Source organism: Megalobrama amblycephala, linkage group LG12 (genome assembly GCF_018812025.1).
Source record: "Megalobrama amblycephala isolate DHTTF-2021 linkage group LG12, ASM1881202v1, whole genome shotgun sequence".
NCBI lineage: Eukaryota > Metazoa > Chordata > Actinopteri > Cypriniformes > Xenocyprididae > Megalobrama > Megalobrama amblycephala.
The window spans coordinates 25,247,524-25,275,449 of NC_063055.1; the positions used below are offsets into that span (position 1 = coordinate 25,247,524).

At 37.0% G+C, this 27,926-nt stretch overlaps 1 protein-coding gene across 3 annotated transcripts; it reads left to right on the forward strand.

The window, feature by feature from the left end:
- Nucleotides 1-88: 88 nt before the first annotated feature.
- On the forward strand, nucleotides 89-17,631 carry dalrd3 (DALR anticodon binding domain containing 3). Of its 3 annotated transcripts, XM_048209988.1 has the most exons (14): nucleotides 241-607; nucleotides 2,417-2,721; nucleotides 2,809-3,119; nucleotides 4,382-4,440; nucleotides 4,516-4,617; nucleotides 5,555-5,619; nucleotides 5,732-5,790; nucleotides 5,889-5,971; nucleotides 6,050-6,176; nucleotides 7,525-7,583; nucleotides 8,579-8,695; nucleotides 8,862-8,930; nucleotides 12,342-12,639; nucleotides 13,825-14,547. In XM_048209988.1, the coding sequence occupies exons 1-13, from the start codon at nucleotides 407-409 to the stop codon at nucleotides 12,552-12,554; spliced, it is 1,770 nt and encodes a 589-aa protein (XP_048065945.1). In that variant the 5' UTR covers nucleotides 241-406; the 3' UTR covers nucleotides 12,555-12,639; nucleotides 13,825-14,547. The 3 variants fall into 3 exon arrangements, with proteins under 3 accessions (XP_048065946.1, XP_048065947.1, XP_048065945.1); XM_048209989.1 differs by lacking the exons at nucleotides 12,342-12,639; nucleotides 13,825-14,547 and adding an exon at nucleotides 16,530-17,631 and having other exon boundaries at nucleotides 89-607; XM_048209990.1 differs by lacking the exons at nucleotides 12,342-12,639; nucleotides 13,825-14,547 and adding an exon at nucleotides 10,258-10,632 and having other exon boundaries at nucleotides 95-607.
- Nucleotides 17,632-27,926: the final 10,295 nt, after the last annotated feature.

Below are 27,926 nucleotides of genomic sequence, written 5' to 3' on the forward strand. Positions count from 1 at the left end.
AAAATGATGATATAATTTGTATTTTTGGGTGAAGTATACTTAAAATTTTGAAGTAGTTTACATTATTCAAAAAATAATGTTGTTTACATTATTCAAAATAAAACGGAAATTTATGAAAAAAAACGCATTTTATCAGAAGAACACTTTTACTTTCTTTTCTGTCACTGACAGATCAGATTTTGCCACACCCAAAATGGCGTCTTTCAAGAGGTCGCAACCGGGAAGTAGTGTTGCATGAAAATATGTCCCCCTCTGACCAGTGACAATTCTTAACGTTCCGGTCATCGTACATCTGTTTTTATTGGTGATCAATCCGAGCAGAGCACCGCAGTGCTGCTACAGTCAACCTCAGTAACAGTCCTCGAGTTCAGGCACTAATGACAGTGTCAACATACTGAGCCTAATCATGGAGGAAGCAGTGCCTTTTAGCATCGTGTCCACCGTCAAAGCGCTGAGCGGTGCGTTGCGGGGAGACGCTGAAAATGAAGCCGAAATCAGCCGCGAGCGAGAGAAGCTCTGGTTCAAGGAGAGCAGCGCCAAAAACCTGAGAAATCGCGACTTTTTGTCACCTAACACGGTTCTGACGACGTTGTACGCGGGTGGAGAGGTCAGTCTGAAATATGTATTTATATGTGAATTTTTATTTTCTATGTTATGAGGTCTTCTGGCCTGCATCAGTGACAGATGCTCTTCTCCGCATGGGGATTTTACGCATGGCTTGAGGCGACGTTTTGGATATTTAAAGCTTTTGCTTGGAGTGGTTATGCATCAGATAGAGTCACTGACACAGAATTGTCAGAATATAAGCCCGAGCTCTGCACAGACACGCAGGGCGCCAGCTAGACTGTTGACATTGGTCGCATCGACCAAACATTTGAACCCTGCGGCAGAAATGATTAACTCCTCACTGCCCGTGAGATCTGGGTCAGAATTTGCCAATATTGAAAATAGCACTCATTAGGAGGACCACAAAGTCATAATGACTTCCTGATTCATTAGGTGTCAAGAAACCTTATTTTGTTTTTGTAGTGCGAATCGTTCAATGACTTTGAGGTGGTCAAAATTTCAGAAATTTCTGTCTGTCTGTATTTTGGGCCGCAGTTTATTAAGGTTCTTTTTGCACAACTGAATTGCCTTTTGACACCCCTAGAAATTATATGTGTAAATGACCTTTTAAACAAAACGTTTTGCACTAAACGTGATATATATACATATATAAAATGTTTTAATAATAATAATATTGATAATAATAAAAATAATAATAATAAGTACAATATGTATTACAGGGTTAGTTAACCCAAAAATGAAAATTCTGTCGTTAATTACTCACCCTCATGCCGTTCCACACCCGTAAGACTTTCGTTCATCTTCGGAACACAAATGAAGATCTTTTTGATGAAATCTGAGAGATTTCTGTCCCTTCATAGACTGCCTTTGCAACTTGATCTTTTACGCTTCAAAAAGTTCATAAAGAGATTGAACTAATCCATATGAATCGAGCGGTTTAGTCCAAATTTTCTGAAGAGACTCTATCACTTTATATGATGAACAGATTTAATTTAGGCTTTTACTCGCATATAAACCTTGATCAGCGAACCTAAACAGAAGCTCAACCGAACTTGAATGATGCACAAGTTTATATGTGAGTAAAAGCCTAAATTCAATCTGTTCATCATTAAAAGCGATCATCTCTTTAAAAAATTTGGACTAAACTACTCAATTCTTATGGATTAGTTTTATGATCTCTTTATGAACTTTTTGAATCGTCAACGTTTCAATTGCATAGGCTGATTATGGAGGGACAGAAAGCTCTCAGATTTCATCAAAAAGATCTTTATTTGTGTTCTGAAGATGAACAAAAGTCTTACAGGTTTGGAACGGAATGAGGTTGAGTGAATGATAACAGAATTTTCATTTTTGGGTGAACTAACCCTTTAAGTTGGCATTAAAAACAGAAATTGTGATCACCTTTTCTCCCCTATTGTGACGTATGTCCGAGTGAAACAGCTTCTCAAACTAGACAAATTGTAGGGACTTGATTTTGTCCATCGGGAATTGATTGGATCATTGGATTATTGTAAATTGCTAATTGCTGTGATCTCATCTGAGTGACAGGTTGCTGGAAAGGAGGGTTTATAGTCCCACCCTCAAACACCGGTGCACATTATCAGAGAAAAGATGATGATATGGGGGAGAGGGGACATTAATGTTTCTGACTAAAGATCACAGATATTATTTTAAAAAAATAATGACGTGCACAGATAAATCATTTATAATAAACCATTACAAAAAAAAAATGAGAATTGTCCATTTTGATTTCATGGTGATTTAGTAATCTTTGCATTCATGTTGGTTTTTGTGCATTTTTCAAATCACTTTATAACATTTTCAACAAAAGTTTTGATTTACTGTCTAGGTCCCCTCTGATGTTGTCAGTGGTATTCGCTCTCTTCGTGGCAGCGGTGTTTTGCCGATAGGAGCAACTGAGGTGACAGCAGAAGGGCTGCGCGTGTGTGTGGATCGCTGCACAGCATTCAGACATGTTTTATGTGAAATACAGCCATATCTGAGACCTGCTGCTCAGAGACAGGGCTGTGTCCTCATCAACTGCCCTGCCCTCCACACCAAACAAGCCGTGCCGTCTCCCGATACACTAGCTCTGGGGCAGCTACGAACCATTCTCATTGCTGACCACCTCGGGGCACAGCTCAGAAGACAAGGGTCTGTGCTTTGACTTTTATGAACTTGCCATACATTTTGTGACCAAAAGAGGAGCATAATCAACTCTTTCTTTATTCCAATATTTAGGTACACTGTGTCCTTTTGTCCAGCCTTGCCGCAGGAGAGTGACATTGTCAACTTCCTGAAAACACTAGGCATTGATTGGCCGACAGTCCCTGTCAGCTGGACCAATGAGGACAGGGAGGAGAAGATGAAAAAAGCTTTAGAGAACTCAACCTACAGAGACAGAGAAATGGAGAGGGGAAAGAGGAGAAGCAGAGGAGAGGAAATAGAGGGAGAGAAAAGAGGGATAAAAGAGGAAGTTAGGATAAACCTTAAACAAGTGGTACAGGACGAGAACCTTCAGGGTTATGATCCCAGTCTTGGCACTTGCACAGGTGAGCTGTAGTACCTGAGAGTGTGTGTTTATTAGAGATATAATGGGTTATATACAAGATCTGAGTCTGTTTGGTCAATAAATGTCATTATTAAGGATGCATGAGTAGGATATTTGATGTTGAGATTATAATTGTATTTTTTTGTGTGTGTGTGTATATATATATATATATATATATATCAGTACAGTCCAAAAGTTTGGAACCACTAAGATTTTTAATGTTTTTAAAAGAAGTTTCGTCTGCTCACCAAAGCTACATTTATTTAATTAAAAATACAGTAAAAAACAGTAATATTGTGAAATATTATTACAATTTAAAATAACTGTGTACTATTTAAATATATTTGACAAAGTAATATAACATAACATAACATAATATAATATAATATAATATAACATAATATAATATAATATAATATAACATAATATAATATAATATAATATACCCTGTTCTTGGCCAGTACAGTTCCAGTTGCTACTATATATATATATATATATATATATATAAATTAATTAATTAATTAATTAATTAATTAATTAAAGAGATATTTGCCATTTTATTTTTCTTTTACAAGCCTTAAGCAAATTGGTTGGTTGTCATCGGATATTTAAGATTTTTCCTTTTCAAATTTATCACCATTAGTGGATATTTAATTATGCATGATTATTTCTTCCAATTTTACCTTTAGATTATCATTGCAATCATCTTAACACATCTTAACACATCTTAAAGTTCATTTAATAACACTGGGAAATGTAGTCTTTAGTAAATCTCAAAATCAGTATAAATTTTTTTAATTGAAAAGTATATGCTGTGATGCATAAATTCACATTTAAAATGATATGGAGATTTTAGCTTGTACTTTATTTTTTATTTAATAGACGTCATTTATCAGCCATAACATGAAAATAATCTTATCTTATGATTAGTAATGATTTTAATATAAGTGAATCTTTAAATTTAATGACAATAAATGACATGCAAAATGTGAACACTTAAAATATATAGAAATTGCGAAATAATTTCTAGTTATTGGATTTTAAAATTGTTTTCTCACATACTGGCGTTGTGATGAGTGAAATGTGAAAGAGAGAAATTTATGTTTTTCTTTTTAATGTTTTACAATTTTTAGTTATATCTTCAAACTAATTGCATCAAGATGAGATGTACTTGGCCATTCCTAGTGTTTAAGTGAATAAACTGCTGAATAGCCTCAGTTTTCCTCTGTATTATACATAAGTCAGTGATTTCTCTCTTTTCAGTGCAGAAAGAAGCTTTGTGTCATCTGGCCCAGTTGGACAGCGCAACCGCAGATTTCCCTGTGAGTTAAAAGGACCCTCTGTCTGGAGGTTAGCATGTTTTAGATGGACACTTGTAATGGATTTCTCTACTTCAGGTCTGTACGGCAATAGCCCTGCATGTCACTTCCTGTCAGGATGAGTTTCGTCAGCAGCAAACAGCCATGCTGTGGAGAGCAACGGGTGCAACGGCAGTGCAGGTTTCACACCCTCTGCACCCACAGTCACATTTGCCTATCAGCATGTTTTACATGCTAAACACTTGTTTTCTGTTTTGTATATTCTGTCATGTAACAGGAAGATTGGGTGGGACATATCGAAAGACTTCTTTTCATTCATTTTTTTTTTTTTTTTTTTTAATAGCCAATAGGTTTTAGGCCGGAGCCCCGCACATGATGTGGGAAAAAATATATATTGGCCACGAATTAAGAATTCATTCCCTCATTTTATTAATTTGTTCCCTCGTTTTAGTAAATCATGTCCACAAATTACTAAACCGTTTCCTCGTTTTTGGTTAAATCATGGCCACAAATTAAGAATTTGTTCCCTCATTTACTATGTTGTAATAATTTGTTCCCTTGTTGTAGTTAAATCAAAATGAGGGAACGAATTAATTACTAAATTTACTAAAAGGCGGGAACGAATTCTTAATTCATGGGAATTAATTCTTAGTTTGTGGCCACTATATATATATATAAATAATATATATAAATACATTTTCTCCACATTTTCTCTATTTGTCATGTGTGATGCTCTGTATTTTAGTTGCATCACTACTTATTTGGTAGCATTTGGACTTGGGCGAGGATCATGCACATTTACAGAGCAATTGAATATAACAGTCTGATCAATATTTATGCTCCATTTCCTTGAAGAGAAAGACTGTAAATTTTAAGTATGTATAATTGTTTAAAGTGAATTTCATCAGTTTATAGTGTACACTAGCATATTGATGGTATCAAAGCTAAAAGAATAATAAAACCCATAAGTCTTTACAACAAGATCCATTCATTGTAATGTTCCCAAATGGATGAATGCACAATTTCTAGCTCAAATGGTGCACAGCTGGATGTGACTACAAGACAATCTCTGCTGGAAAATGATTTAATGAATGATTGCTCTCTCCCTCTCTATTAGAGATTAGTGATTTGTGGTCCTGTTAAAACTCCTGGCGTTCAAATGAATGCAGCTCAGTATCTTCAGTAAGGCAGAACTTTAGAACATTAACTCGATCACAGCTCTTTGTAATTCTATATTAAAAAGAATACTGTCTGTACGTCTGATGATTGCATGCTTGTTTGTGTACTGCTGTAGGTTAAGAAAAGCTCAGATGAAAGAGGCCTCAGAAATGAAGTATGGAGACCAAGTTGAAGGTGTGTTTATCTGTGCTACTTTACTGCATGTATTATGGACATTTGTGATGCATATTAATTCCAGATTTCTCTCTTACTTTTTCCTTAAACTATTTTAGGTCAGACATGGGATGACATCATTAGAGTCATGACCTCGGCCACCGTGAGGTTTGAACTGCTGTCCACGGTGCACACAAGTCCGGTGAGTGTGTTTGCATGTGCATTTGTGGAATATATTGTCCCGCAGCGGCATCAGAGATGATTGACAGCTCTCTTTCAGGTGACCTTAGATGTGCAGCGGGACAGTGGTGTGTCCACAAAGGGCCCCAGGGGTGGAGTCTTTGTCATGTATAACTGCGCTCGTCTTCACACACTCTTCAGCAGCTACGAGAAAGGGGTGGAGCAAGGTAACGCACACACTGTAGTGTTTTGACATGATTCATGATCAAGTAATAATGTCAAGATAGTGAACTTCGAGAGGTTGTTGCGAGCGCATGCAGTATGACTACACCCAGATCTTAACAATTTCCTGTTGTATACATGTTTAAAGTCCAAACTTTATTAGGCAAATGCTGTTTTTCATTGCTAGTTACTGTTCTAAAACTAAGTTAAGAGAAAATCCATGAAAGACAATACATGTGCTCTATAACAATAGAAAAAATTTTGAGAAAATATACAGAATTTAACAACAATAGCCAATATAGTCTATGCAACAGAGATGCAGTATTCTTATTGGTTGTGATGTTTCAGTGTAAACTTTGCGATTGGTTGAAGTAGAGAATCCATTCTTATCTTTCTCCATTGGGCCTTTTGATTAATTGCACATTAAGGCCCAATCCCAATTCTATTTTATACCCCTTCCCCTTACCCCTACGCCTACCCCTTCCCCTTGCCCCTTGAAACAGAGTGTCAAGGGGTAGGGCTGAAAATTTTCCCCTAAGAAATGGGAGACACCACTACTAGACCGTTACACGTCATCATAAGTCGTCGCTAGCTCCTACGTCATAGATGCGCCGATGTTTATCACACACTTCTAAGATGCCATCGATAGCTGTAGTGATCTCTGTTGCTTGGGCGACAGCTACATACAATACTGATGAATAAGCACGCAAACCGAATGCACTTTTTGTTTATATCATGTAACGTACACGTATTTATGGACGTAACCACAACAAAACAATACATTAATCAGGCATGCGGCAAAAAGACAAGTTAGCTGCCACCGGATTTGAATTGATGTTGTCAAATCAACGCGGGTTTCAGTAAAATATAAAAAAATATGTTGTGGAACTATCATAAAGTAAAAAACATTAGCGAACTTTTTTCATAGCGATTTTAACAAATCTTTTTTCGGAGAACATAACCATATACATGAACACAAGATTAAAGGCAACATAAAACAAGTGATTATTTATTACTAAAATACTGTTTACCGTAAAAAAAACAACTTACATTTATGGGTCTCTCTGCTCGCTCGGTCGGCCATGTTGGAAATTTATCATACCCCTTCGTCTGAAGTGTGGTCCCGAAAAATCTTCGTTTGAAGGGCTACCTGGCCCTTCCCACTACCCCTTCCCCTCCAACCAAATGAGAATTGGGACACCCCTACCCCTTCACGTGAACGCGCGAAACAAAGGGGAAGGGGAAAGGGGAAGGGACAAGGGGTAGAATTGGGATTGGGCCTAAGTAGTAATGTGATGGATAATATTGTGTCTGTTTGTGAAATAATATCCATGTTTATTTTGAAATATGTAGGTCTTTATCCAGAAATCCCTGGAGGCACAGAGCTGGACTTTACTGCCCTGAAAGAGGAGGTAAAGCAATATGTAACTAACATTCTGTACAAGCACATTCAAACATTGTCCTATTTTTTTTTTTGGGTTTTTTTGCATTCTTTTCATGTATTCAAGTTGCTCTGTATAAAGGCATATGCTAAATGTATTCGAACAAGCTCTGTTTTTGTGTTTCTATGATCTGGGGCTTGTTTCAGAAAGGAGGTTCAACCAACTCAGAGTTGACTTACTCTGAGATGGGAAACTCTTGAGTTTTCTGTTTCAGAACAGTTGAATTGAGTCGACTCTAAGTAGGTTGATTCTGAGTTAAGCGTGTACACCACAACTATGAAAAGACATCATCAATGGAGCTCCGATATTACGATTCACCACGGCAACAGCACGTGACAACATGACGTCCGCATACTTCTGGGTCAATGCAAGTTTAATTCTTATCATTGTTATAATATCAAAGGTGAAAACTGTAAGTTATTGAACTAATATTAATTTCCATGGTATCCCACATGCAAAAAAAGGAGAAAATAATAATAATTTAACAGGATGCAATAATAAGAGTGTAAATTATTTTATTATTATTAAACACTCGTTAGGCAATTTACTTCCACTTTTAGAACATTTTCTTCATTTTTATTGAAATAAATGCCTTTCTGATGTGATATGTGATGGGGAAAAAGGAGAATAGCAAGCTTGGCAGAAGGCGGATTCGAACCCAGTCAATTGCATCACAAATTAATTCTCCGCACCCAACACACTACTGCCTACACCACTGCAGCCACAGGAACGTGTGCCAATTTTAACCTGGTCTGACATTGGTGGGTGGAACTACTGTAAATTTGTACTTAGTAATAGACACTCCGAATAATCTTGTTTTCTGTTTACTTTAAGATTATTTTTAGAGTTTCCCTCATTTCAGGGTTAACATACTCAGAGTTTTCACTTAACCTCCTTTCTGAAACGGGCCCCTGGTGGCATAGAACGTTGTTTATTTGATGGTAATGTTGCCATTTCATCATTAGGGGGAGTGGCTTCTTCTCTTCAATTACCTCATTCCATTCTCTGAGCTGCTTGACCAATCAGGACAGATCCTGGAGCATGAAGGGGGTGGAGCCAGAGTTAATTTAAGAACAGAACAGGTACTTTTTTTATAAATGTTTCATTGCTCGGATCTTTTTGTAATGTAAATTTATGTAATTTATTAGTAATAATTTAGTCTAATCTCAACCAGTCATATTTCTTATTCTATCTGCTGTCTTGTCTTCATTAATACAGCCTTTTATAATTGTTTTGTTTGTCTGTCAGGTGTGCAGATTCTTGGTGTCTCTCAGTAAAGATTTTAGTTCCTACTACAACAGAGTTCACGTACTTGGGGTAAGACATTCTGGGTCTGTGTGGTTGTTTGTGAATCAGTTTATCAATTTCAATCAGTATCTGTATATATATAAGGATAATTCAGATTCTGTTACACACTTAGAACACTTCTTAAGTCCTGTTCACACCAAGGACAATAACTAACAATAAAGTTATAATTTACAAATCGTTCTAAATAAAAGAAATTAAAGAATAGCAGAGTCCTATTGTTCCTATAATGAAAACGAGACTGAACAATGTAGTTAAAATCACTTTCAGAATGATTTTTTTTCCAGCTAATGAACGATAAAAAACATTTACAGCTAATCAGAATCCATCCTGCTTTGAAGTGCTCAAGCATTTAAAGTGACAGAGGACAAAACTGCACAGCGTGATTTAGGGCTGGACAATAATTCAATATCAATATATATCGCGATATAATTTTTTTCGATAACGGTGATATGATTTTTAAACACATTTCCGGTATTTCGATATTACAGCATTTCTCACGACTTGAGGCGCAGCGGTTAGAAAGAGCAGAACGCGATCTGCTCTAATGTCCAGTCATTTACGCCGTCATCACCCGGGTGTTGATAGCGCGCGAGCGCAGGTGAGACCTGAACAGCACACGTTGCTATCTGTGTTTAAACTAAACTCATTAAAGCCTTGCTGATTTAAACTTTCAAGAACAACACGCGAAAGAGAACAAGACGCGAAAGAGAACAAGACGCGAAAGAGAACAAGACGCGAAAGAGAACAAGACGCGAAAGAGAACTCGCATGCGCTGTGAGAAGATTTGTGTGTGCTCATCCGAGGCGCGCACACGCTTATTTCAGTCAGCGCGCAAATACTGAGTTCTCTTTCAAATCTTGCGCTTCGGCGGACAAATTCATACAAAAATTATGTCAACATGCCCGTCTTGTCGAGTATCCTAGCAAACATAGTCAGTTATGTCTTAAGTGAACGTATAACAGTCGAGAAAGACAGCGCATGTGTAACAGTATGTACTGGATCGTGCATGTCTTAAAGGGAAAACAAATATTCCTGCTGCCTGTTTTTAATGTTAAATCAAACAACAAATAACAAAGAAATCACTCACTGCTCTTGACTGAATAGTTTTTGTAACTTCAATAATGATTCATCTTTATTTATTTTATACAGTAAAGATAATATGCAGTGTTATTTTATATTTGATTACTTTATCCATTTTCTGTACCTGAAAACTACTGTTAGATACCTGAAAAACCTGAAAAGCACTGTTTATTTTATTTGAATATTTGCTTTATTGTACTTATTTGTGATGTTGCTTGGAATGTTTGTTCTTATTTTCTTTATTTTTATTTGACAGTAGTCCTATTTTTAGGGTTACGGTTTCGGTACGGTTCAGTATGTGCTAATAGCACGTACCAAAACCGTGACCCTAAAACCGTGATACGAACCGAACCGTGAGCAATTTGAACCGTTGCACCCCTAGTGTCATCAACACTCAACAACGTCCCTGCCCCAGCAATGTGTTTTTTGTTGTTTCTCACTGTTTTTTTCTGTTTTTACTGTTCACAATCTTTATCTTGGCTGAAGCACTTTTGTTTTAATCTATATTAAGGATAATAAAATCAGCCTACATTATAGTTTAATGTTAAAGATATTAATATTACTAAAGTGATTGAGTCTTATGTTTATTTTTTATGTTTGTATGAAGGCTAAATACAAATAAAAGCTGAACATAAATTTATTTGTACTGTTTTTTTTCTAAAATATTATATAGTTTTATAGGAAGAGATTTCATAGATTTGGCAAATTCTTTTTTCAGACATTTGTAGGTACAGACATCCATTGTGGCCGTTCTTGGCAGTTTTTCTGAGGCTATTATATAGTTCATATCGATATCGGAATTATATCGTATCGACCGAAATTAAGAATTATATCGTGATATAAATTTTGGCCATATCGTCCAGCCCTAGCGTGATTGTAATAAACAGAATGATGTGTGTTGGTGTGGACCAGGACCGTGATCATTATAGACATTGAGAGGGTCCCACCCAATATTTAATATTATTGATGCTGTACTCCATTATGCACCGCTCTGTTTTTTATTAGGAGGATGACAAAGTTTTAAAAGTTACATTTTTAGGCTGGTCTGCCTCAGTGGTCTAACAGCGCTCATCACTGTCAGAATGAGTGAGCCGGCCAATCAAATCAAAGAAGGCAGGGCTTACCGTTCACAGAAGACGAGTGCGAATTCAAATGTGATGCATTTGTTTTAGCAGTGAAAGAGTACGTGGCGAGTAAGTAGCTAAACATTTAATATTTGACGATGGTTTTATGATCAAAATATTCTGTGGCTGAAAGTAATATTCAGTGATGCAAACTACTCAACATTTTTATGAAATTTTGCCATTTTGCATTGAAAACATGCTATTATTTGGTTAATATGATTAATGTAATTCATAACTGAATGTGACAGGACATTAAACATTTTGCGTTTTTGACATATTAGACGTGCAAATGAGAATGAATATATTTTTTACAAAAATTTTATTTTCAAATAGTTTAAATTGATTACTTACTAACTATAACAGACCTGGAACTTTTTAGCATTTTTTCTTTTTTGTTATTCCCTTAAAGGTGCTAAAGAGGATGTTTTGTTTTATACATTTTTGCAATATTACTTGAAACTGTCTTTACTAACTGATAAAAGACTATTTATTAGGTGCACTGAAAGGAATAATATTAATATACATCATCTGTGCACGAGGTAGGGCCTTAAAAACATCAGCCAATCGTTTACGCGATCATCGCGTAAACGATTGGCCCTCTGGCTTGTCAATCACTGCCGTGACGTTCCTTGTGAGAGACGTGCGCGGCTGCACGCTCCAGTAACTTTCCACACTCCACAGGCGCCGCATGCAATGTTTTTGTCAGGAGACAGGAGTAACAACTGCAGATTATGAGTTACCTGCGGTGAGTCCGACATAATGAATCCACTAACACGACACAGCGAATGCCGGTGGTAAACACTCGTGTTCCAATACTCGTGCACGAGTTTTGGGAGGCGTTTCTTTGAAATGAGCTGTGAAGGAGGGGGGTTGTTCTTACGCATGCGCTCATTTCAAAAACTCAGTAACGGTCTTTGGTTTCTCAGTCGACGAAAAGATCCTCTTTAGCACCTTTAAATACCCCCCAGTGAGACCCCCCCCCCCCCACACACACACACACATTGTTAAAGACATGGTTACGGCCTTGGTGTGGACGCTAAAATAGTTATATTTTATAGTTTTAGTTTTTGGTGTGAACGGGCCTTTAGTGTGTATTTTGCATATTTGTGTGTGTATCATCATTTACCATTGATTAATGTGAATAAACAAGTTGACATAAAGTTCAGGACCATTAACTTTCCACTCCTCCTCTTTCTCTTTCTCCCTTTCTCTTTAGGAGCCCCTGCCTCATCTTTTTAATCAGATGTTTTGTCGTTTATTGTTGCTGAGAGCATTAAGAGAACTTTACCACAGCGCTCTGGACTCCCTTAACTTGCCCCCCAATCCCCCAACTATAGCATCTCCACCGCAGACATTATACTCAAATAGTCACAAACTCTCTCCCTTAACAGCCAGCACTCTTCCATTTTTCTTGGTTATTACACTTTAGATGCCTTCCTCATACCCATAATTGCCTGGCCACCTTGTCCAAATAGTTCAATATTCCTCCTGCTCTCCAAAAAAGACTGTTTTAAATAGGGGTGGGACAAAATATCGATATGGCGATATATCGTCATCCTTCTCTGTGCGATACGAGAATCGAATCGCTGCGCCAAATATCGATATTTTAATTAAAAAAAATAAAGCGCTATATATAGATTTCTTTGCTCAAAGCGTCCTACTTCAAGGCGGTGCTCGACACATGAATGAGGGAAACGTGAACTTAAGTTAACTAGCCTAAGAAAAAGAGGTTATTAACAGGATGGCGGACAGCAGTGTGAGTAAAATAGATGCCCCAGCCACGTTTAAGTTCAAAGTCTTGACGCACTTTTATACCATTGATGTGACAGTCGTAGACATCTTTGACGTTCTTCACCGAGCGCTTAGATATACACGGGAGCATTTGAAAGCATATATTAGGGATCCTCTGATAGACGCCTGCTTTCGAACGCTCCCGTGTATATCTAAGCGCTTGAAGAACGTCAAAGGGTCTGTTTGCACCTGGTGACTTCATGCATTTTCTCTGATCGGATAGCTATCCGATCGTGAAAAGACCAGGTCTAAATGCCTAAATGCCTAAATACGCATTTGAGACGGATTTAAATCCGATCGCTCAAACCACTTCAGGAGATGGTCTGGGACGCATTCCAGTCAAAACTGTCTATGCTCAGTCTAAATGCATCTGGTTGTTGAAACTATAAATTTTACTTCTCCCCAAAATACTAAAACTGAAACATGTGAGAGTCAGATATGACAACGCTACTGCATCACACATCGCCGCAGATCTCTTCAGCAAGCTGACGCGCAAACTGCCGCATATGAAAGTGAAAGTAAGTCGCAGACGCATAACACACAATTATCTTCATTAAAAGTAATGAGACCTTATACCAGTGCTGTTGCCGCTCTCTCCTATTGCAGTCTTTGATTTTGAAATTAACTGATGGTCAATAAAATGCACCTCATATTTCTTGCTTTCGGTGACGTGAATTCTATTAAATGTACATATAAGATCGGATTTATCCGTTAACCTGCACTTAACCTTTTCACGTGCATTTTGTTTTCATATTAAGACCAATATCGCGATGTATCATTATAGGATTGTCTAGCGATATATCGATTATCGCAGAATCGCTGACTCGCGATATTATCGTTATCGTGAGCCATTTATCGTGATCGTATCGTATCGTGAGGTACCCTCCGATTCCCACCCCTAGTTTTAAATGCCCTAAACACAAGGCAGGATAGACCCCACTAAATCTGTTATACTTCATCCTTTTATCCAAAAAATTATTTTACCCAATTTGAAAAATCGCCCCTACAAATATCAACAAGGAAGATGCTTTCATTCACAGTGAATATGAATTCTCCTGTACCATATTCATAGACTCCTGCATGACAATGTATTCTATGTAATGGTCTTTAATGAGTGTAAGCTCTATTTGTTCGACTATGAACACATATTGACAGTGTAGCACAGATGTTCTCACAGTCTGATAGATGCACACACAGTAAAGTATCTGTTGCCACTGTTTCTGATTAGGAAACATGTCAACAGGGTTGGCTCTTTCATACAGTCATTTTGGTATTCTTGAAATGTCATGATCTGGGATACCACTTCCTTTTAATTTAAATATAGTCTTGTCTGTACCACATATAAAGTGTCCCTCACTGTTTGTGCCACTGTAAGTGTACAGATGTACTACTGAGAATCCTTGTGTGCCATACAGAGTTCAGATGTGTCTGAACTCTCACTTTGTCTGGAGTTTTCACAGATCTGTGCCATACGTCACACAGTATTCAAAACCCTGAGAGTACTTAAACACATTTAGAGTGACTGTGTAACTTTCTCTCACTACAAAGTTTTTGTTAGTGGTGATCTCACTCAATGTATTTAAAAAAACAAACCCACAAAGACTCAATAATTAAATGAGTGTCTGCCTCAACTTCTGAACTGATTGTCTTTCAATTGTGCAAATGTTTGACTATACCTCTACACAAGCCTTGTAATTATTTTAATGGTATGACTTTACAATGAGTTTAATGAATTTAATTGGTTAATTGGTTTAATTAGGAAACTAACAATGAACAATATTATTTGACATCATTTATTAATCCGGATGATTATTTGTTGTTTGTTTATTCATGTTTGTTCATAATACTTCAGCTAATGTTAATTTATACAGTACAGTCCAAAAGTTTGGAACCACTAAGATTTTTAATGTTTTTAAAAGAAGTTTCGTCTGCTCACCAAGGCTACATTTATTTAATTAAAAATACAGTAAAAAACAGTAATATTGTGAAATATTATTACAATTTAAAATAACTGTGTACTATTTAAATATATTTGACAAAGTAATTTATTCCTGTGATGCAAAGCTGAATTTTCAGCATCGTTACTCCAGTCTTCAGTGTCACATGATCCTTCAGAAATCATTCTAATATGCTGATTTGCTGCTCAATAAACATTTATGATTATTTTCAATGTTGAACAACAGTTGTGTACTTTTTTTTTTCAGGATTCCTTGATGAATAGAAAGTTCAAAAGAACAGCATTTATCTGAAATACAAAGCTTCTGTAGCATTATACACTACCGTTCAAAAGTTTGGGGTCAGTAAGAATTTTTATTTTTATTTTTTTGAAAAGAAATTGAAAGAAATGAATACTTTTATTCAGCAAGGATGCATTAAATCAATCAAAAGTGGCAGTAAAGACATTTATAATGTTACAAAAGATTAGATTTCAGATAAACACTGTTCTTTTGAACTTTCTATTCATCAAATAATCCTTAAAAAAAATATTGTACACAAATATTTTGTACATTTGTACACATTAAATGTTTCTTGAGCAGCAGATCAGCATATTAGAATGATTTCTGAAGGATCATGTGACACTGAAGACTGGAGTAATGATGCTGAAAATTCAGCTTTGCCATCACAGGAATAAATTACTTTGTCAAATATATTCAAATAGAAAACAGTTATTTTAAATTGTAATAATATTTCACAATATTACTGTTTTTTACTGTATTTTTAATTAAATAAATGTAGCCTTGGTGAGCAGACGAAACTTCTTTTAAAAACATTAAAAATCTTAGTGGTTCCAAACTTTTGGACTGTACTGTATATGTTTTTTGTTTTGTAATTTGTAATGAACATTTACCTAGATTAGTATATGCTGTAAAAGTATTGTTAATTTGTATTTTTTACACAATTGAATGAACTAATATTAATGTATAATATTAACAAAAATATTAAGCAGCATAACTGTTTTCATCATTGATAATGATAAGAAACTTTTTTTGAGCACCAAATCAGCATATTAGAATGATTTCAGATTCAGCTTTGCCATCACAGGAATAAATTACGTTATTAAAATATATTAAAATCGAAAATACTATTTCACACATTTAAAGTTTAAACAAATTTTTCTCACCACAGGTTAATATCTGGTTGATTTCTGATACTAATACTGAGCATCAGTGCATTGTGTGATTTAAATATTAATTAAATTTGAGGGGGAGCCAGAATTATGACCCATGACTAAACATCCCATAATAACTTTGAGTGGGGTGACAGTAGCTCATCTTTGTAATGGATTATGTGTTAAATATGCAGCTTGAGTTTGTAATATAGTGCTCAACTGCTGGACTGAACATTAATAAAAGCCACATTGCCAGAAAATGGCGCTAGTCTTCAGTGCTGTGAGTATATGACAGTTGCTGGTTCAAACTCTAAAATACTGCCAGCCATGCTGGCCAACTGAAGTAACCACAGATGTCTGCATACTGACAATGCATATGTATGTGTGCATTACAGGGTTAGGAAGGTGTAATATCATAGTTCGACCACAAGAGAGCAATCTCGATTCTAAGCTAAATCTTTCTGCTAAATCTTGTTCGCTGTCTCTCCCTCTTGTGTGGCTTAGGGCTTGTTAGGCTGTCAGTCATCACTTCTGGGCATCTCTTCCTTGAAGACAAAAGAGGGAGGAGAGATGAAAAAGGGCAGAGAGAGAAGAAAAGGAGACTAGTACGTGAAAGGAGTTCAAAGGATGAAGGAGAGTACGCAGTGTAATCGCTACAAGCAAAACTGCTGTTTTTTCAAGAGGTGTGTGTGAGAGCGAGATGAATGAATGAGGTCAGAAGTGCCCATGGGAATTGAATGATTTTTGTAGTTGTCAAGGATAGGAGGAGAGAGAGGGAGAAAAAGGTGGGTGGAGGAGGGGTGGAGATGATAGAGGAGAATGATATTGATGTATGTTGTTCTTGTTGACTGGTGTGGAGCCCTAGACAGGAAATAACAGTGTGAAGTGGGTGTGGTTTGTGGAGTGCTGGGAAATGACACATGGAGATAGATTGTTACTATATCTGTGAGTGTCGCTCTAGTAGAGAAAATTCTTTTGTAACAGTGGCCCCTTATTTGCAGCTTTAGCTAGACTGGGTTTTGTTTTTTACTTCGAGCAAATGCAGGGTCCAAAATGAACACTCAACAAGCACCAGATAGAAGTAAAAATGGGCTTTTGTGAGTATCTAAAATAGAGGATCTCGCCAGTTGGCTAGTAACTTTATTATTAGTTCCTAATCCATTTTAATCCCTGTTCTCTTTCAGTCTGAGCTCAACTAACAGGCTTCCAGGAAATCTGAATTCAGTTCAAACATTCTGTTCACACCCGAACAGGATTAGGTCTGATTTATTTCAGGGTCGAGTCGATTCATGCCCTTCAGCTGCTGACTGAAGCGTGTTCAAAACGGCTTACATTGAATTCTACTAATTATTCTCTGAACCTTGCTGATGTAAACTCAAATCAAAGACTCACATGTCTTTAAATGACTTTTACCTCAATGGAAAATTTAACTGAGAGACAATGACCCTCTTGTCTTGTATATGATACAGCAAGTGACACAGTGACCTGCACTAAATGATTCCACTGTAATACAGTACAATATGCACTAGAAATTCCATTTCAAATAAATGCTGTTCTTTTTAACTTTCTTTTCATCAAATTATCCTGAAAAAAGTATCACAATTTCCACAAAATAAAAAACAAAACTGTTTTCAACATTGAAAATATTATGAAATGTTTTTTTGAGCATCAAATCAAAATATATATCTATATTTATAAAACGGTTAGTTCCTGTCCTTGATTCTGATTGGTCAATAGCTGTGTTTTATTCACGATAAAACACAGCTATGATCGCTTCACCCAACGGTTCTGTGTATCAATACACACCCTTAGCAACCACTCTTAGGAACGTAACTGTATGTTCTCAATTGATATTGTTCATTGAAGCTTACTGTATTATGTAGAAGAGTACTGTGAGGAAAAAAATGGAGTGAGCGAGTTTATTACCTGCATTCAGATTGATCATTTTTCTTCAGGTCAGTCATATTTATGAAAGAATCTCTTTAAATGTCTGATGTATTATCTTGTCCTTTTAACATTTTAAGGGGTTTTCCCATGACTGACAGCACTAGTCAAAGCATTTGTCAGTTGCGTCTTGTTCTGTGTTCACAGCAATTCAGACTTTTCAGTGTAAAAGTCTTCGCTACTGACAGACACACTCATAAAGACAATCTTTGCCGCCATCTAATGGCATAATAACTTAACTTCTGTTGCTGTTCACGGTCAGGGACTATTTTTTCCGGCGGAAGGAAAGCTTTTAGTGAAAGTTTACTTCATGAAAGTTGCACTGATACATATTTTTGGCTTTAAAGGTCCCGTTTTTCGTGGTTTTTTGAAGCTTTGATTGTGTTTATAGTGTGCAATATAACATGTGTTCATGTTTCGCATGTAAAAAAACACAGTATTTTTCACATAATTTACTTACTGTATACCGCTGTTTCCACTGTCATAAAAACGGGCTGATGACTTCCTTGTTCTATGAAGTCCCTCCTTCAGAAATACGTAACGAGTTCTGATTGTGCCAGCGGTTCCTGTGTTGTGATTCGACAGCTCTGAGCACACTGTGCCCGGAAAGGTCACGCCTCTTACCATAACGTGGAGGTGCATGCGCTCAGTTTTATTGTAAACATGTCTTTAATTTTACCCTATCAATTTGAGCCGGAATCAGACCCGGTGATTGGATTACGGGATGAAAATAACAGCGTTTCGACGACATGGCGACAAACGCAACTCTTGTGTATTCCTGTGGGCGGAGGTTTTAGTGACGTCATTAAAGAAGGAAGTAGAGGGATGTAGTCCAAACTGGCCGTTCGATGTAGGCGACTTCTGTTAAATAAAATATCTCGCTTGGCATTGAACTTTGAGCTTTAAAATTTTACAGATTTTATTTATACTCTAACAACAACATTACACACTAACTAAAGTTTGAAACATGGGATCACGAAGAACGGAACCTTTAATATTTGTATTGTGTGGTAACCGTTTTATAAAAGCAATAAGGTACTCGAGGCTAGTGCTGTATCGTGAATAAGTCACGACTGAAGGGGGTTGCAGTCACTCCGCTTCGCATCGTGCCTAACAATGCCCTCCAGCCGTGACTTATTCACGATACATCACAGCCTTATTGCTTACACACACACACACACACACACACACACACACACACACACATATATATACATATATATATATATATATATATATATATATATATATATATATATATATATATATATATATATATATATATATATAATATGCTGTGCTATTCTGTTCTGCTGTGTAAATATAGTCTTTAACAGTAACCTGTGTCATGTGGATCATTTATAACGCACTATAGGTTACAATGTGTTATTGCCGATTACATTTTCTCAAAATACTGGCTGGTATTATATAGTATAGTATTATTATTATTATTATTATTATTATTATTATTATTATTCTTAGTATATGATTTCTGACATTTATTGCCTTGGCACACAGTTCAATGCAATGGTGACAAATTACATCACCAATTTCACACTTCATTTTTTTTATATCCCTTCTTTAATCCCATCAAATATCAGCCGAGACTGCAGTGCCAGAACAGTGTGCCTCACCGCATCATCTAATTAAAACAAAACTGGAGTGTGTCAAGCTTCTAGTGGTTCCAAGTGAAGCCTTCTATGTGTGTGTGTGCGCGTTTTCCGACAACATTCTGAAAAAAAAAAATCTTTCTCAAAGCCTTTGGATTTCCTCTATCAAACACTGAAGCTTTGAGATTGCGGCAACGTATTTGATGTAGATCTCTCATCTGAAACTTTTGATAGTTTGACAAATTTAGACTAGAGCTGAAATCATTCTTGATGCGTTGAGATCTTTGAGACTGCACAAATCTGTCATTTAAAACTCTGTCAGAACAACCTCATGTGATCTTTCTTTAACCACCAAAAAAAGTAGTAGGTTGTTTATAGAAAAATTGTCTACTTTATGAATCTGTGTCATACTTTGAATGTGTTACTTTGGCATAGTATTATGAACAGAGTTGCTTAAAATTACTTTTAGATTGAGAGCAAGTTCTGCCGAGGAAATACAGATGCCAGCACAGTCAGTAGTGTATTTCACACCCATCCAGGCGTGTGTATGTGTGCGTTAACAGATAAGGACCTTGTGCAACAGCTTCCTCTCTCTCCTTCTGTTTCTCCTCTCTAACTTTTTCTGCTTCTCTGCTATTAAAAAGGGGTTCGAATTACCTACTAACCATTTCCTGCCTCTTAGTTAGATATGTCAAGTTCACAGATCTTCCTTCAGAGAGAAGATCTCCCTGGTCTTCTGAAGATAAGTCTTAAAATATGAGTTCTGTCCCCACAAGACTCAGAAAATGTAAAAGAGTTTGCCAGCTATGTGAAAAATGAGCAACAGGTGTTCTTCTGACTACCGTGATATGCTTGTTGATGGTCATTTGATTGTTTGAGGACTTGGGAATTCATGGTTCACTGTCACAGAGGGGAAAACAAAAATTGATTACATTTTATTTTATTTCACACTAAAGTTTAAAAGTTTGGGGTCTGTAAGATGTTTTTGAAAGAAGTCTCCTATGCTCACCAAGGCATTTATTTGATCAAAAATATTGTAAAACCATAATTGTGACGAGCAGGGCGGGCGAGAGCCGTGAGGGAACGGCGTTCTTGGTCGGTGCGCAGGTCCAGCAGGGCCTGATGTTGCTCCTGATGCAGGACCGCGAGGGACGCGATGACTTCCGCAAATGTCGATGGGGAGGACGAAGATTGCATGGCAGCGGCGACCCAGCTTCCTTCCCGGGTTTCGGCACCAGTGTAGTACAAATAATGTTCTTAAGTCTAGGAAGGAGGCGGGAACCGGCGAACATTCAACGTAACTTTAATGTAAAATAAACAAAGAACAAAACGAAAGTAATGCCGGCAGACCCTCACGGACGTCTGCCGGCCACACAAACATAATAAAACATAACGTAAAGTCCAGGCCTGGTCCTCTCTCGTCCTTCACTGATGTCGCTCCTCCTTTTATGCCTCCGGAGCTCCTCCGTGAGAGACTCGAGGCCGGCACGCCTCGCAGGTGACGCTCATTATCACTCGCGTCACCGGCCTCGCGCCGTTCCCTCACGGCTCTCGCCCGCCCTGCTCGTCACAATAATGTTGTGAAACTATTTTATTTTAATACTTTTTATTTTTTATTTAGCTCCATTGTAATATATCAATAATGCTATACAGTACTCTCTCTCTCTGCGTCTTATTTAGGTCTGAGTCTGTCAGGCTTCAGATCCAGCAGCTGGGTGAGAAACTAGCTGGATTGGAGTTTAAGCAGGTCTAAATCCTGAGTAAGACAGCTAGATACCCCTCTCATCTGTTGCTAATCCACTTTAATCCCAGTTCACTTTCACTCTGAGCACAACTAGAGCGCCTTCCAGTCGATCTGAATTCAGTCCAAACATTCTATTCACACTCAAACAGGATTAGTTCTGATTCATATCGGGGAAGACTCAGTCGCTGACAGATGCCTATGACTGAAGTGTGTTTAAAACCTAGCTGCTCTATAAAGGCAATTATATCCCATGCTGGAGCAAATTAATGTGCTCCTCCTCTTTACATGTAATAGGATCCAGTAAGATTTGTTCTCATTAATATAATATGGTATAATCTTTAGGGTCCTATTAAAGGCACATAGTCAATTCCTTTTCATTAAATGTACTCCCCTTTTTGTCATAAATGAGGCTCTTTTTCAGTTTTCAGATGTTTTAATATATGTATACTCTTATTAATGTTTTATATCTTACTGGTGTTATTGGTATGATTTTGAATTATATATTTATGTATGAATATTAATATGTTTTGGCATTTTTCTTTGATTTAAGCACAGATTTATGCTTTTATGTTTTATGTCTTTTAATCTCTGGATTTTTTTTCCATTTTGGTTCTCTGTGTTAGTTTAGCATGAGAAGTGTTATTTCATATATATTGGTATCTATCTACACAGAATCTGCTGTGTCGGTGCTGTGACAGTTGTGTCTTTGAATGTTGGAGGAAGGTGATAAGCAAGAAAATATTTATAGCTGCATTATAATAACTATTTTTTTTATGGCTTTTTTTTAAATGTCACCTCTCTCTCTCTCTCTTCTCTCTCTCTCTCTCTCTCTCTTTCTCTCTCTCGATTTTTCCTCTTACTTTCACACTGTAACTTGCTTTCTCATTCCCCGGCCTTTTTCTCTTTCCCTCTCTCATTCCCTCTGTTTTTTTTATTTGATGATTTGGGTCACTGGCTGACTAAGAGACAACTCACAGCTGGCCTATAAACAACCTTCCCCCTTTCAGCAGCATTAGCTGCACACACACACACACACACACACACACACACACACACACACACACACACACACGCACACACACAATCTCTCACTTCAGCACTCAGCAGCACAATCTCTCACACATTCTCACATGGCATTATTTGTTTACTAGGTCTTTTAAAATGAGCTTTATGGACCACTCTCTTATCCTTTGTATGTTTATTTCAAGAAATATTTGACCATTTATCTGCTGTTTAACTAGAGTATTAACAAGAACCTGAAAAAAATCATAACCGATCTGCCACAGACACCTTAACCCATTTAAATTTGATTGGATTTAAAAGCTCAGTAAGTCAGTAAATATCAATGATCACCAGTCAAGGAAAAGTGTTTTACAGCTTACATTCTCTGTCTGTATATTTAAAATGTCCATAACATTTTGTTTTAGGTGTACAATAGTTAATATTGTTTATTATAGTTTATTTTATTGCATGTTTTATTTTGAAATAAAATTAAAACATTTGACTATTTGATAAAATCCTTTAGTAAATCCTTATTTTTCCAGTTGATCTTACATTCAGTTATGACCCTCCCTTGCATTTTCAAAAATATAGTAAAATGTTCTAATTTATCATTATAAGTTGTGATGTTATCATTACTATTATAAATAGTCTTTATCATCCAGCTGTGTTCATTTTTCAGCCCTCTGCACTTATATTTCTTTGCTATGAATCACCATTATGTCGGAATAGACTGCGAACAGCAGACTGCTGTGTTTGTTTATGAAATGGGAGTGATGCGTCAGTAATGCGATGATAACACGTTTTGAAGGGTGCGCGACTGCGCGTGTGGGCACGGATGGACTAATTCCAACTTTTCACCTAAACGAACGAGGGAGAGAGCGCACGGCCTGCTTTAAGAGTCATTCAGAAGTTAAATTACGAGAGCTCCATGTCGAAATCCAATAACCATGCGGCAGATAACGAACATACAGTGTTCGTAATCCCATAATCCTCTAAAATTGCTAATGACATCACTATATGCTCCCGGGCAACAGCGGCGCGAAGCGCTTATGCACGAGCCGGGGACGGGTCCTGTGGTGGGGGCGTGTGCTGAGTTTACTTGGCCTTAATGAATTCTGGGTGTGAGTGGAGCCACATTGAATATTCAGGTTCAGCTCACGTGCGCATCATTTTAATTAATTCGCGCTCACCAGGCACAGATTTTATGTGGTAACAGTCTCGCAATGCTCAGCACACTCCACCCAATTGACACCATATGCCTTCAGCCGTATCTCAAGGGCTCTGTGTGTCTTGAAGAGGCGGTTGTATTTTGAGAGACAGATTAGGGTGTGTGTGTAGGTGTCAGAAAAAAAAATGCTTGAGATTTGTAAATACAAAGTGCATTATTTAAATCTCACTTTCTGCATTTTGCCTACATGCACCCGTGCTTATATAACTGTATATAGGCTAGCAAATAAAAAAAAAAAGGCCATCGCAGTATGTCTGCTATTATCTGGCCGTCTCTCTCTCTCTCTTGTGAATATGTATTATAGCCGCCTGCCCGTTCAGGCCCAGCCGTGACAGATGCTCACTGGATGCTCACTGGCCACCTGCTGCTCTGGCCACAGGGGAGGGGTTTGCGGGGTGAACAGAGAGGACAGGGTTGTGTGTGTGGGGGTCTGCCGGATGCGAACATTTACAGATCAACAGTGCTGGTGAGACACAATCACAAACCCCTCTTCTTGATGGAACGTACCCCCTACTCTTGCCGTTCCCATGGTAACTCATAGAATAGGTACGGCCTTGCAGCTGACAGCTTACCTGAATGTGTTTTAGTGTATGTGTGTGCATGTGAGTTAAAGGACCTCAGGTGTGCTCTGTGAAGTGTGCACCCCTGTAATCCGCAGGCTGGATTTTTGGGGATTACAAATCAGCCTATTAGAGCTCTCACTCTCTCTTCTCTCTTCTCATCTCTTAACCCGCACACACAAAAGCCGTATAGAATAGACTGTCTTTTTTAGTCTCATGCAGCTAGGAGTCTTATTAATAATTTTGTGCAATGCTATGTTTAGTGCAAAGTTGATGCAGGCATGAATATAACAAGACTGTGCTTGATATTGAAGCCCTTTAAAATTGAACATGGTTCTTGTGGTTTTGGACCCACAGAAATACATGAGACTGCCTTTTTTTCTTTCTTTTTTTTTACTCACTTTGAATTCCAACTTCAAAATCCACAGAAACTAATGCCTGTGAGACATAAGCTGTGGATCTCAGCAGTCAGCAGGACACCAACTGAGCCCAGGACATGAGGGCATTTTTTTTTAACATTTTAAAATTTTTTTGTTTGTTTTTTTGTCTTCACGTTGCATTTACATTTGATCCAAGATATTCATCAGATTAGATTTAGTAGCCTATACTAATTTGTTACTGATGTAGGCCTAGAGATTTTTTTTTTATTGTTTTACCAGTTGTAATTTCATTGTTTTTTGTTCACATTTGGTTTATAGATATACATCAGATCACTCACTGTAAAATTTACGATAAAAAAACAGCAGCTGTGGTTGCCAGAACTTTACCATAAAAAAAACACGGTAGCAACATAGAAAATATTCTGTTAAATTTACGGTAAAAAACTGTATTCCATTATCTGATATAATGTACATTTTTTCCAACCTAATGAAGTACTAATATCTCTTTTGTACCTTTGTAATACACTGACAACCACCAAACACAGTGGTGATAAGTCACATGATAAATCAAAGTTCATCACAAGCAGCTTTTCCACAAGCTGAGAAGGACAATATAATATATAGAAGGTTCACAGTGTCATTCACACAAACACTAAACACCATCATGGTAACACATGAAATTTTAAAAATGCAATAAACATTAATTTAACAACATTAGATATAACATAAAACCCAAATGTACATAACTGATTAGAAAAAACTAAGAAGAAACAGTTATTTCAATGAAAATACATCAAATGTGAAGTGTCACGCAGGGAATTCTGGGAATGTTAATTTATGTTTTTTCACTGTAAATGATACAATTTATTTTTTCACTTCCAAAAACTGTAAATTAAACAGTATTTTACCGTAAAATTACATTAAATGCACCGCTAGATCTATTACAGTTATTCACCATATATATAGTACGGAAACTTTCTGTGAACCAATGAACAGTTATTCACTGTAGCATTTTTACAGTTTTTTTTACCATTAAAACCATTTTTACCTTGGGAAATTTAATGGATTTTTGCATCATTGGTTCCAACATATACATGAAAACAGGTATAATACACTTATACACACTTTTTATATGTTTAGCTTGGGGTAATTTTATGAATCTTGACTTCACATTTGATCATACAACATATATGATTGGTTTAGAGATTGTTTTTAAATGTTTTCCTGGAGTAATTTTAGTATCTTTGTTGCACTCACATAAAATCCATTTACATTTATGCATTTGGCAGATGCTTAAATGTGACTTGCAGTCCATTCGTTTCAAGTGACTTCCATGCAGGGAATCAAACCCATGACAAGCACCATACTGTGAATGCTCTCTAACATATAAATCCTTATAAAATTACTAGTGAATAAAAAGTTTTATCATCATCCACCAGTGTGGACATTGAGAAATGAGCTTAAAAGACATATGTATTTTCATGACGTGCAAGAATTTGAATTATGGGGGAATGATGAGTAACACTAAATATGATTGCACACATCCCAGAGGGTGTTTGGCGATCCGCTGAATTGCAGGCGTGTTACCCATCAGTCTATCAGTCAGGTTTCACAGAGGAAGCTCTCAGTTATGGGAATCCCTCTCCTCTTCACTTAATGTGATTTAGGGCTGCCGTGACTGTGTGATATAATACCATCAAGCGTCTAGACATAGACACAGGCGCACCCGCAGAAAGACTAGACATGAATCTCATCCTCCACAGTCAACGAGGAAAATTCGCAAATCATTTATTTCTGCTTCAGACATCACTGGTTACTGCACACAGAAAGCACAAGTCCTTTACCACAGTCATCTCTGCTCAGACTACAGCATGAGAACAGTGGGGAACGAGCGAGGGCAGCTTATCGAGGGAGAGAGAGGGCGTTCGCGCGCGCACAGTATAATTGAGCCGTATGAATTTTTCAACATTCGTGGATTCGTTCCAACCGTGTCAGTGGCAGGCAGACTGCGAGACACAGATTGGTTTTTGTACCGCGCAAGTCTATTTCTGACTAAGCGTGGATTTCACATCCGCCATGCAGGGCTGTGACACGCGCCTCTGAATTCACCCACATGCGGTGTGATTTAAAACAGGAAAGAAAAAAATTATATAAAAAATGTCTCCATGTCAAACAATACATTTAAAATGAGACCGTGTCTACTGGGTAGGAGGTAGAGCTGTCAAAAAAAGAAAGAAAATGTGATATTAATGCAATACACTGAAAAAATACGCCTCGGGAAATCGAAGAGTGAATAAGACATGACGTCACAGGTGGACACCAACTGATTGTTACAAACACAAAACCCCCATCCGCTCCCAAACCCCCCATTGACGTTAAAGGATTAGTTCACTTTTAAATAAACTTTTCCTGATAATTAACTCACCCCCATGTCATCCAAGATGTTCATGTCTTTCTTTCGTCAGTCGAAAAGAAATTAAGGTGTTTGAGGAAAACATTCCAGGATTATTCTCCTTATAGTGGACTTCAACGGCTACCAACAGGTTGAAGGTCCAAATTACAGTTTCAGTGCTGCTTCAAAGGGCTTTAAACGATACCAGACGAGGAATAAGGGTCTTATCTAGCGAAACGATCAGTCATTTTCGGAAAAAAAAAATACAACCGTTTATGCTTTATAAACACAAAATATCGCCTTGAACGTACTTCCCGTTTTCGCATTCTTCAAAACGCTTACGCTGAAAATCCTACGCCTTCCCTATTCTACTTACGTTTTGAAGAATGCGAAAACGGGAAGTACGTTCAAGGCGATATTTTGTGTTTATAAAGCATAAACGTATATTTATGAATATATTTATAAAATATTATTTTTCGAAAATGACCGATCGATTCGCTAGATAAGACCCTTATTCCTCGTCTAGTATCGTTTAAAGCCATTTGAAGCTGCACTGAAACTGCAATTTGGACTTTTAAAAGTTTATTTAAAAGTGGACTAATCCTTTAATATACAGTTTTGTTTCCACACACTAAATACAAAGAATATGCTTGACATTTTGCTGATTAAACATTTTATGTAGGATATAGTTCATCATATATATTTAGAGCACAATAAAATACACGGCAAAGAAAAAACAAAAACAGATGAGCCTAACAGATTTAGTTTTAAAATTCATTTTACTGTAAAAGACTTAAAAATTGTAACTTTTATAAATTGGTATATGGTAAAATTGTATTATATTCATATTACATTTTTTTTTTTTTTTTTTTTTTTAGTTCTTTTTTACATTATATGGTGTCTTATCTATTTTTGCCATTGATCAGGGCTTATCCACTTTGAGACATCATCATGTGGCTTTCTGTTACAGGTGTTATTATGGAAGAAATCAGTAGGCTTGCCTATATTTTAGGATACAGAGGGTGGAATTAACATTATATA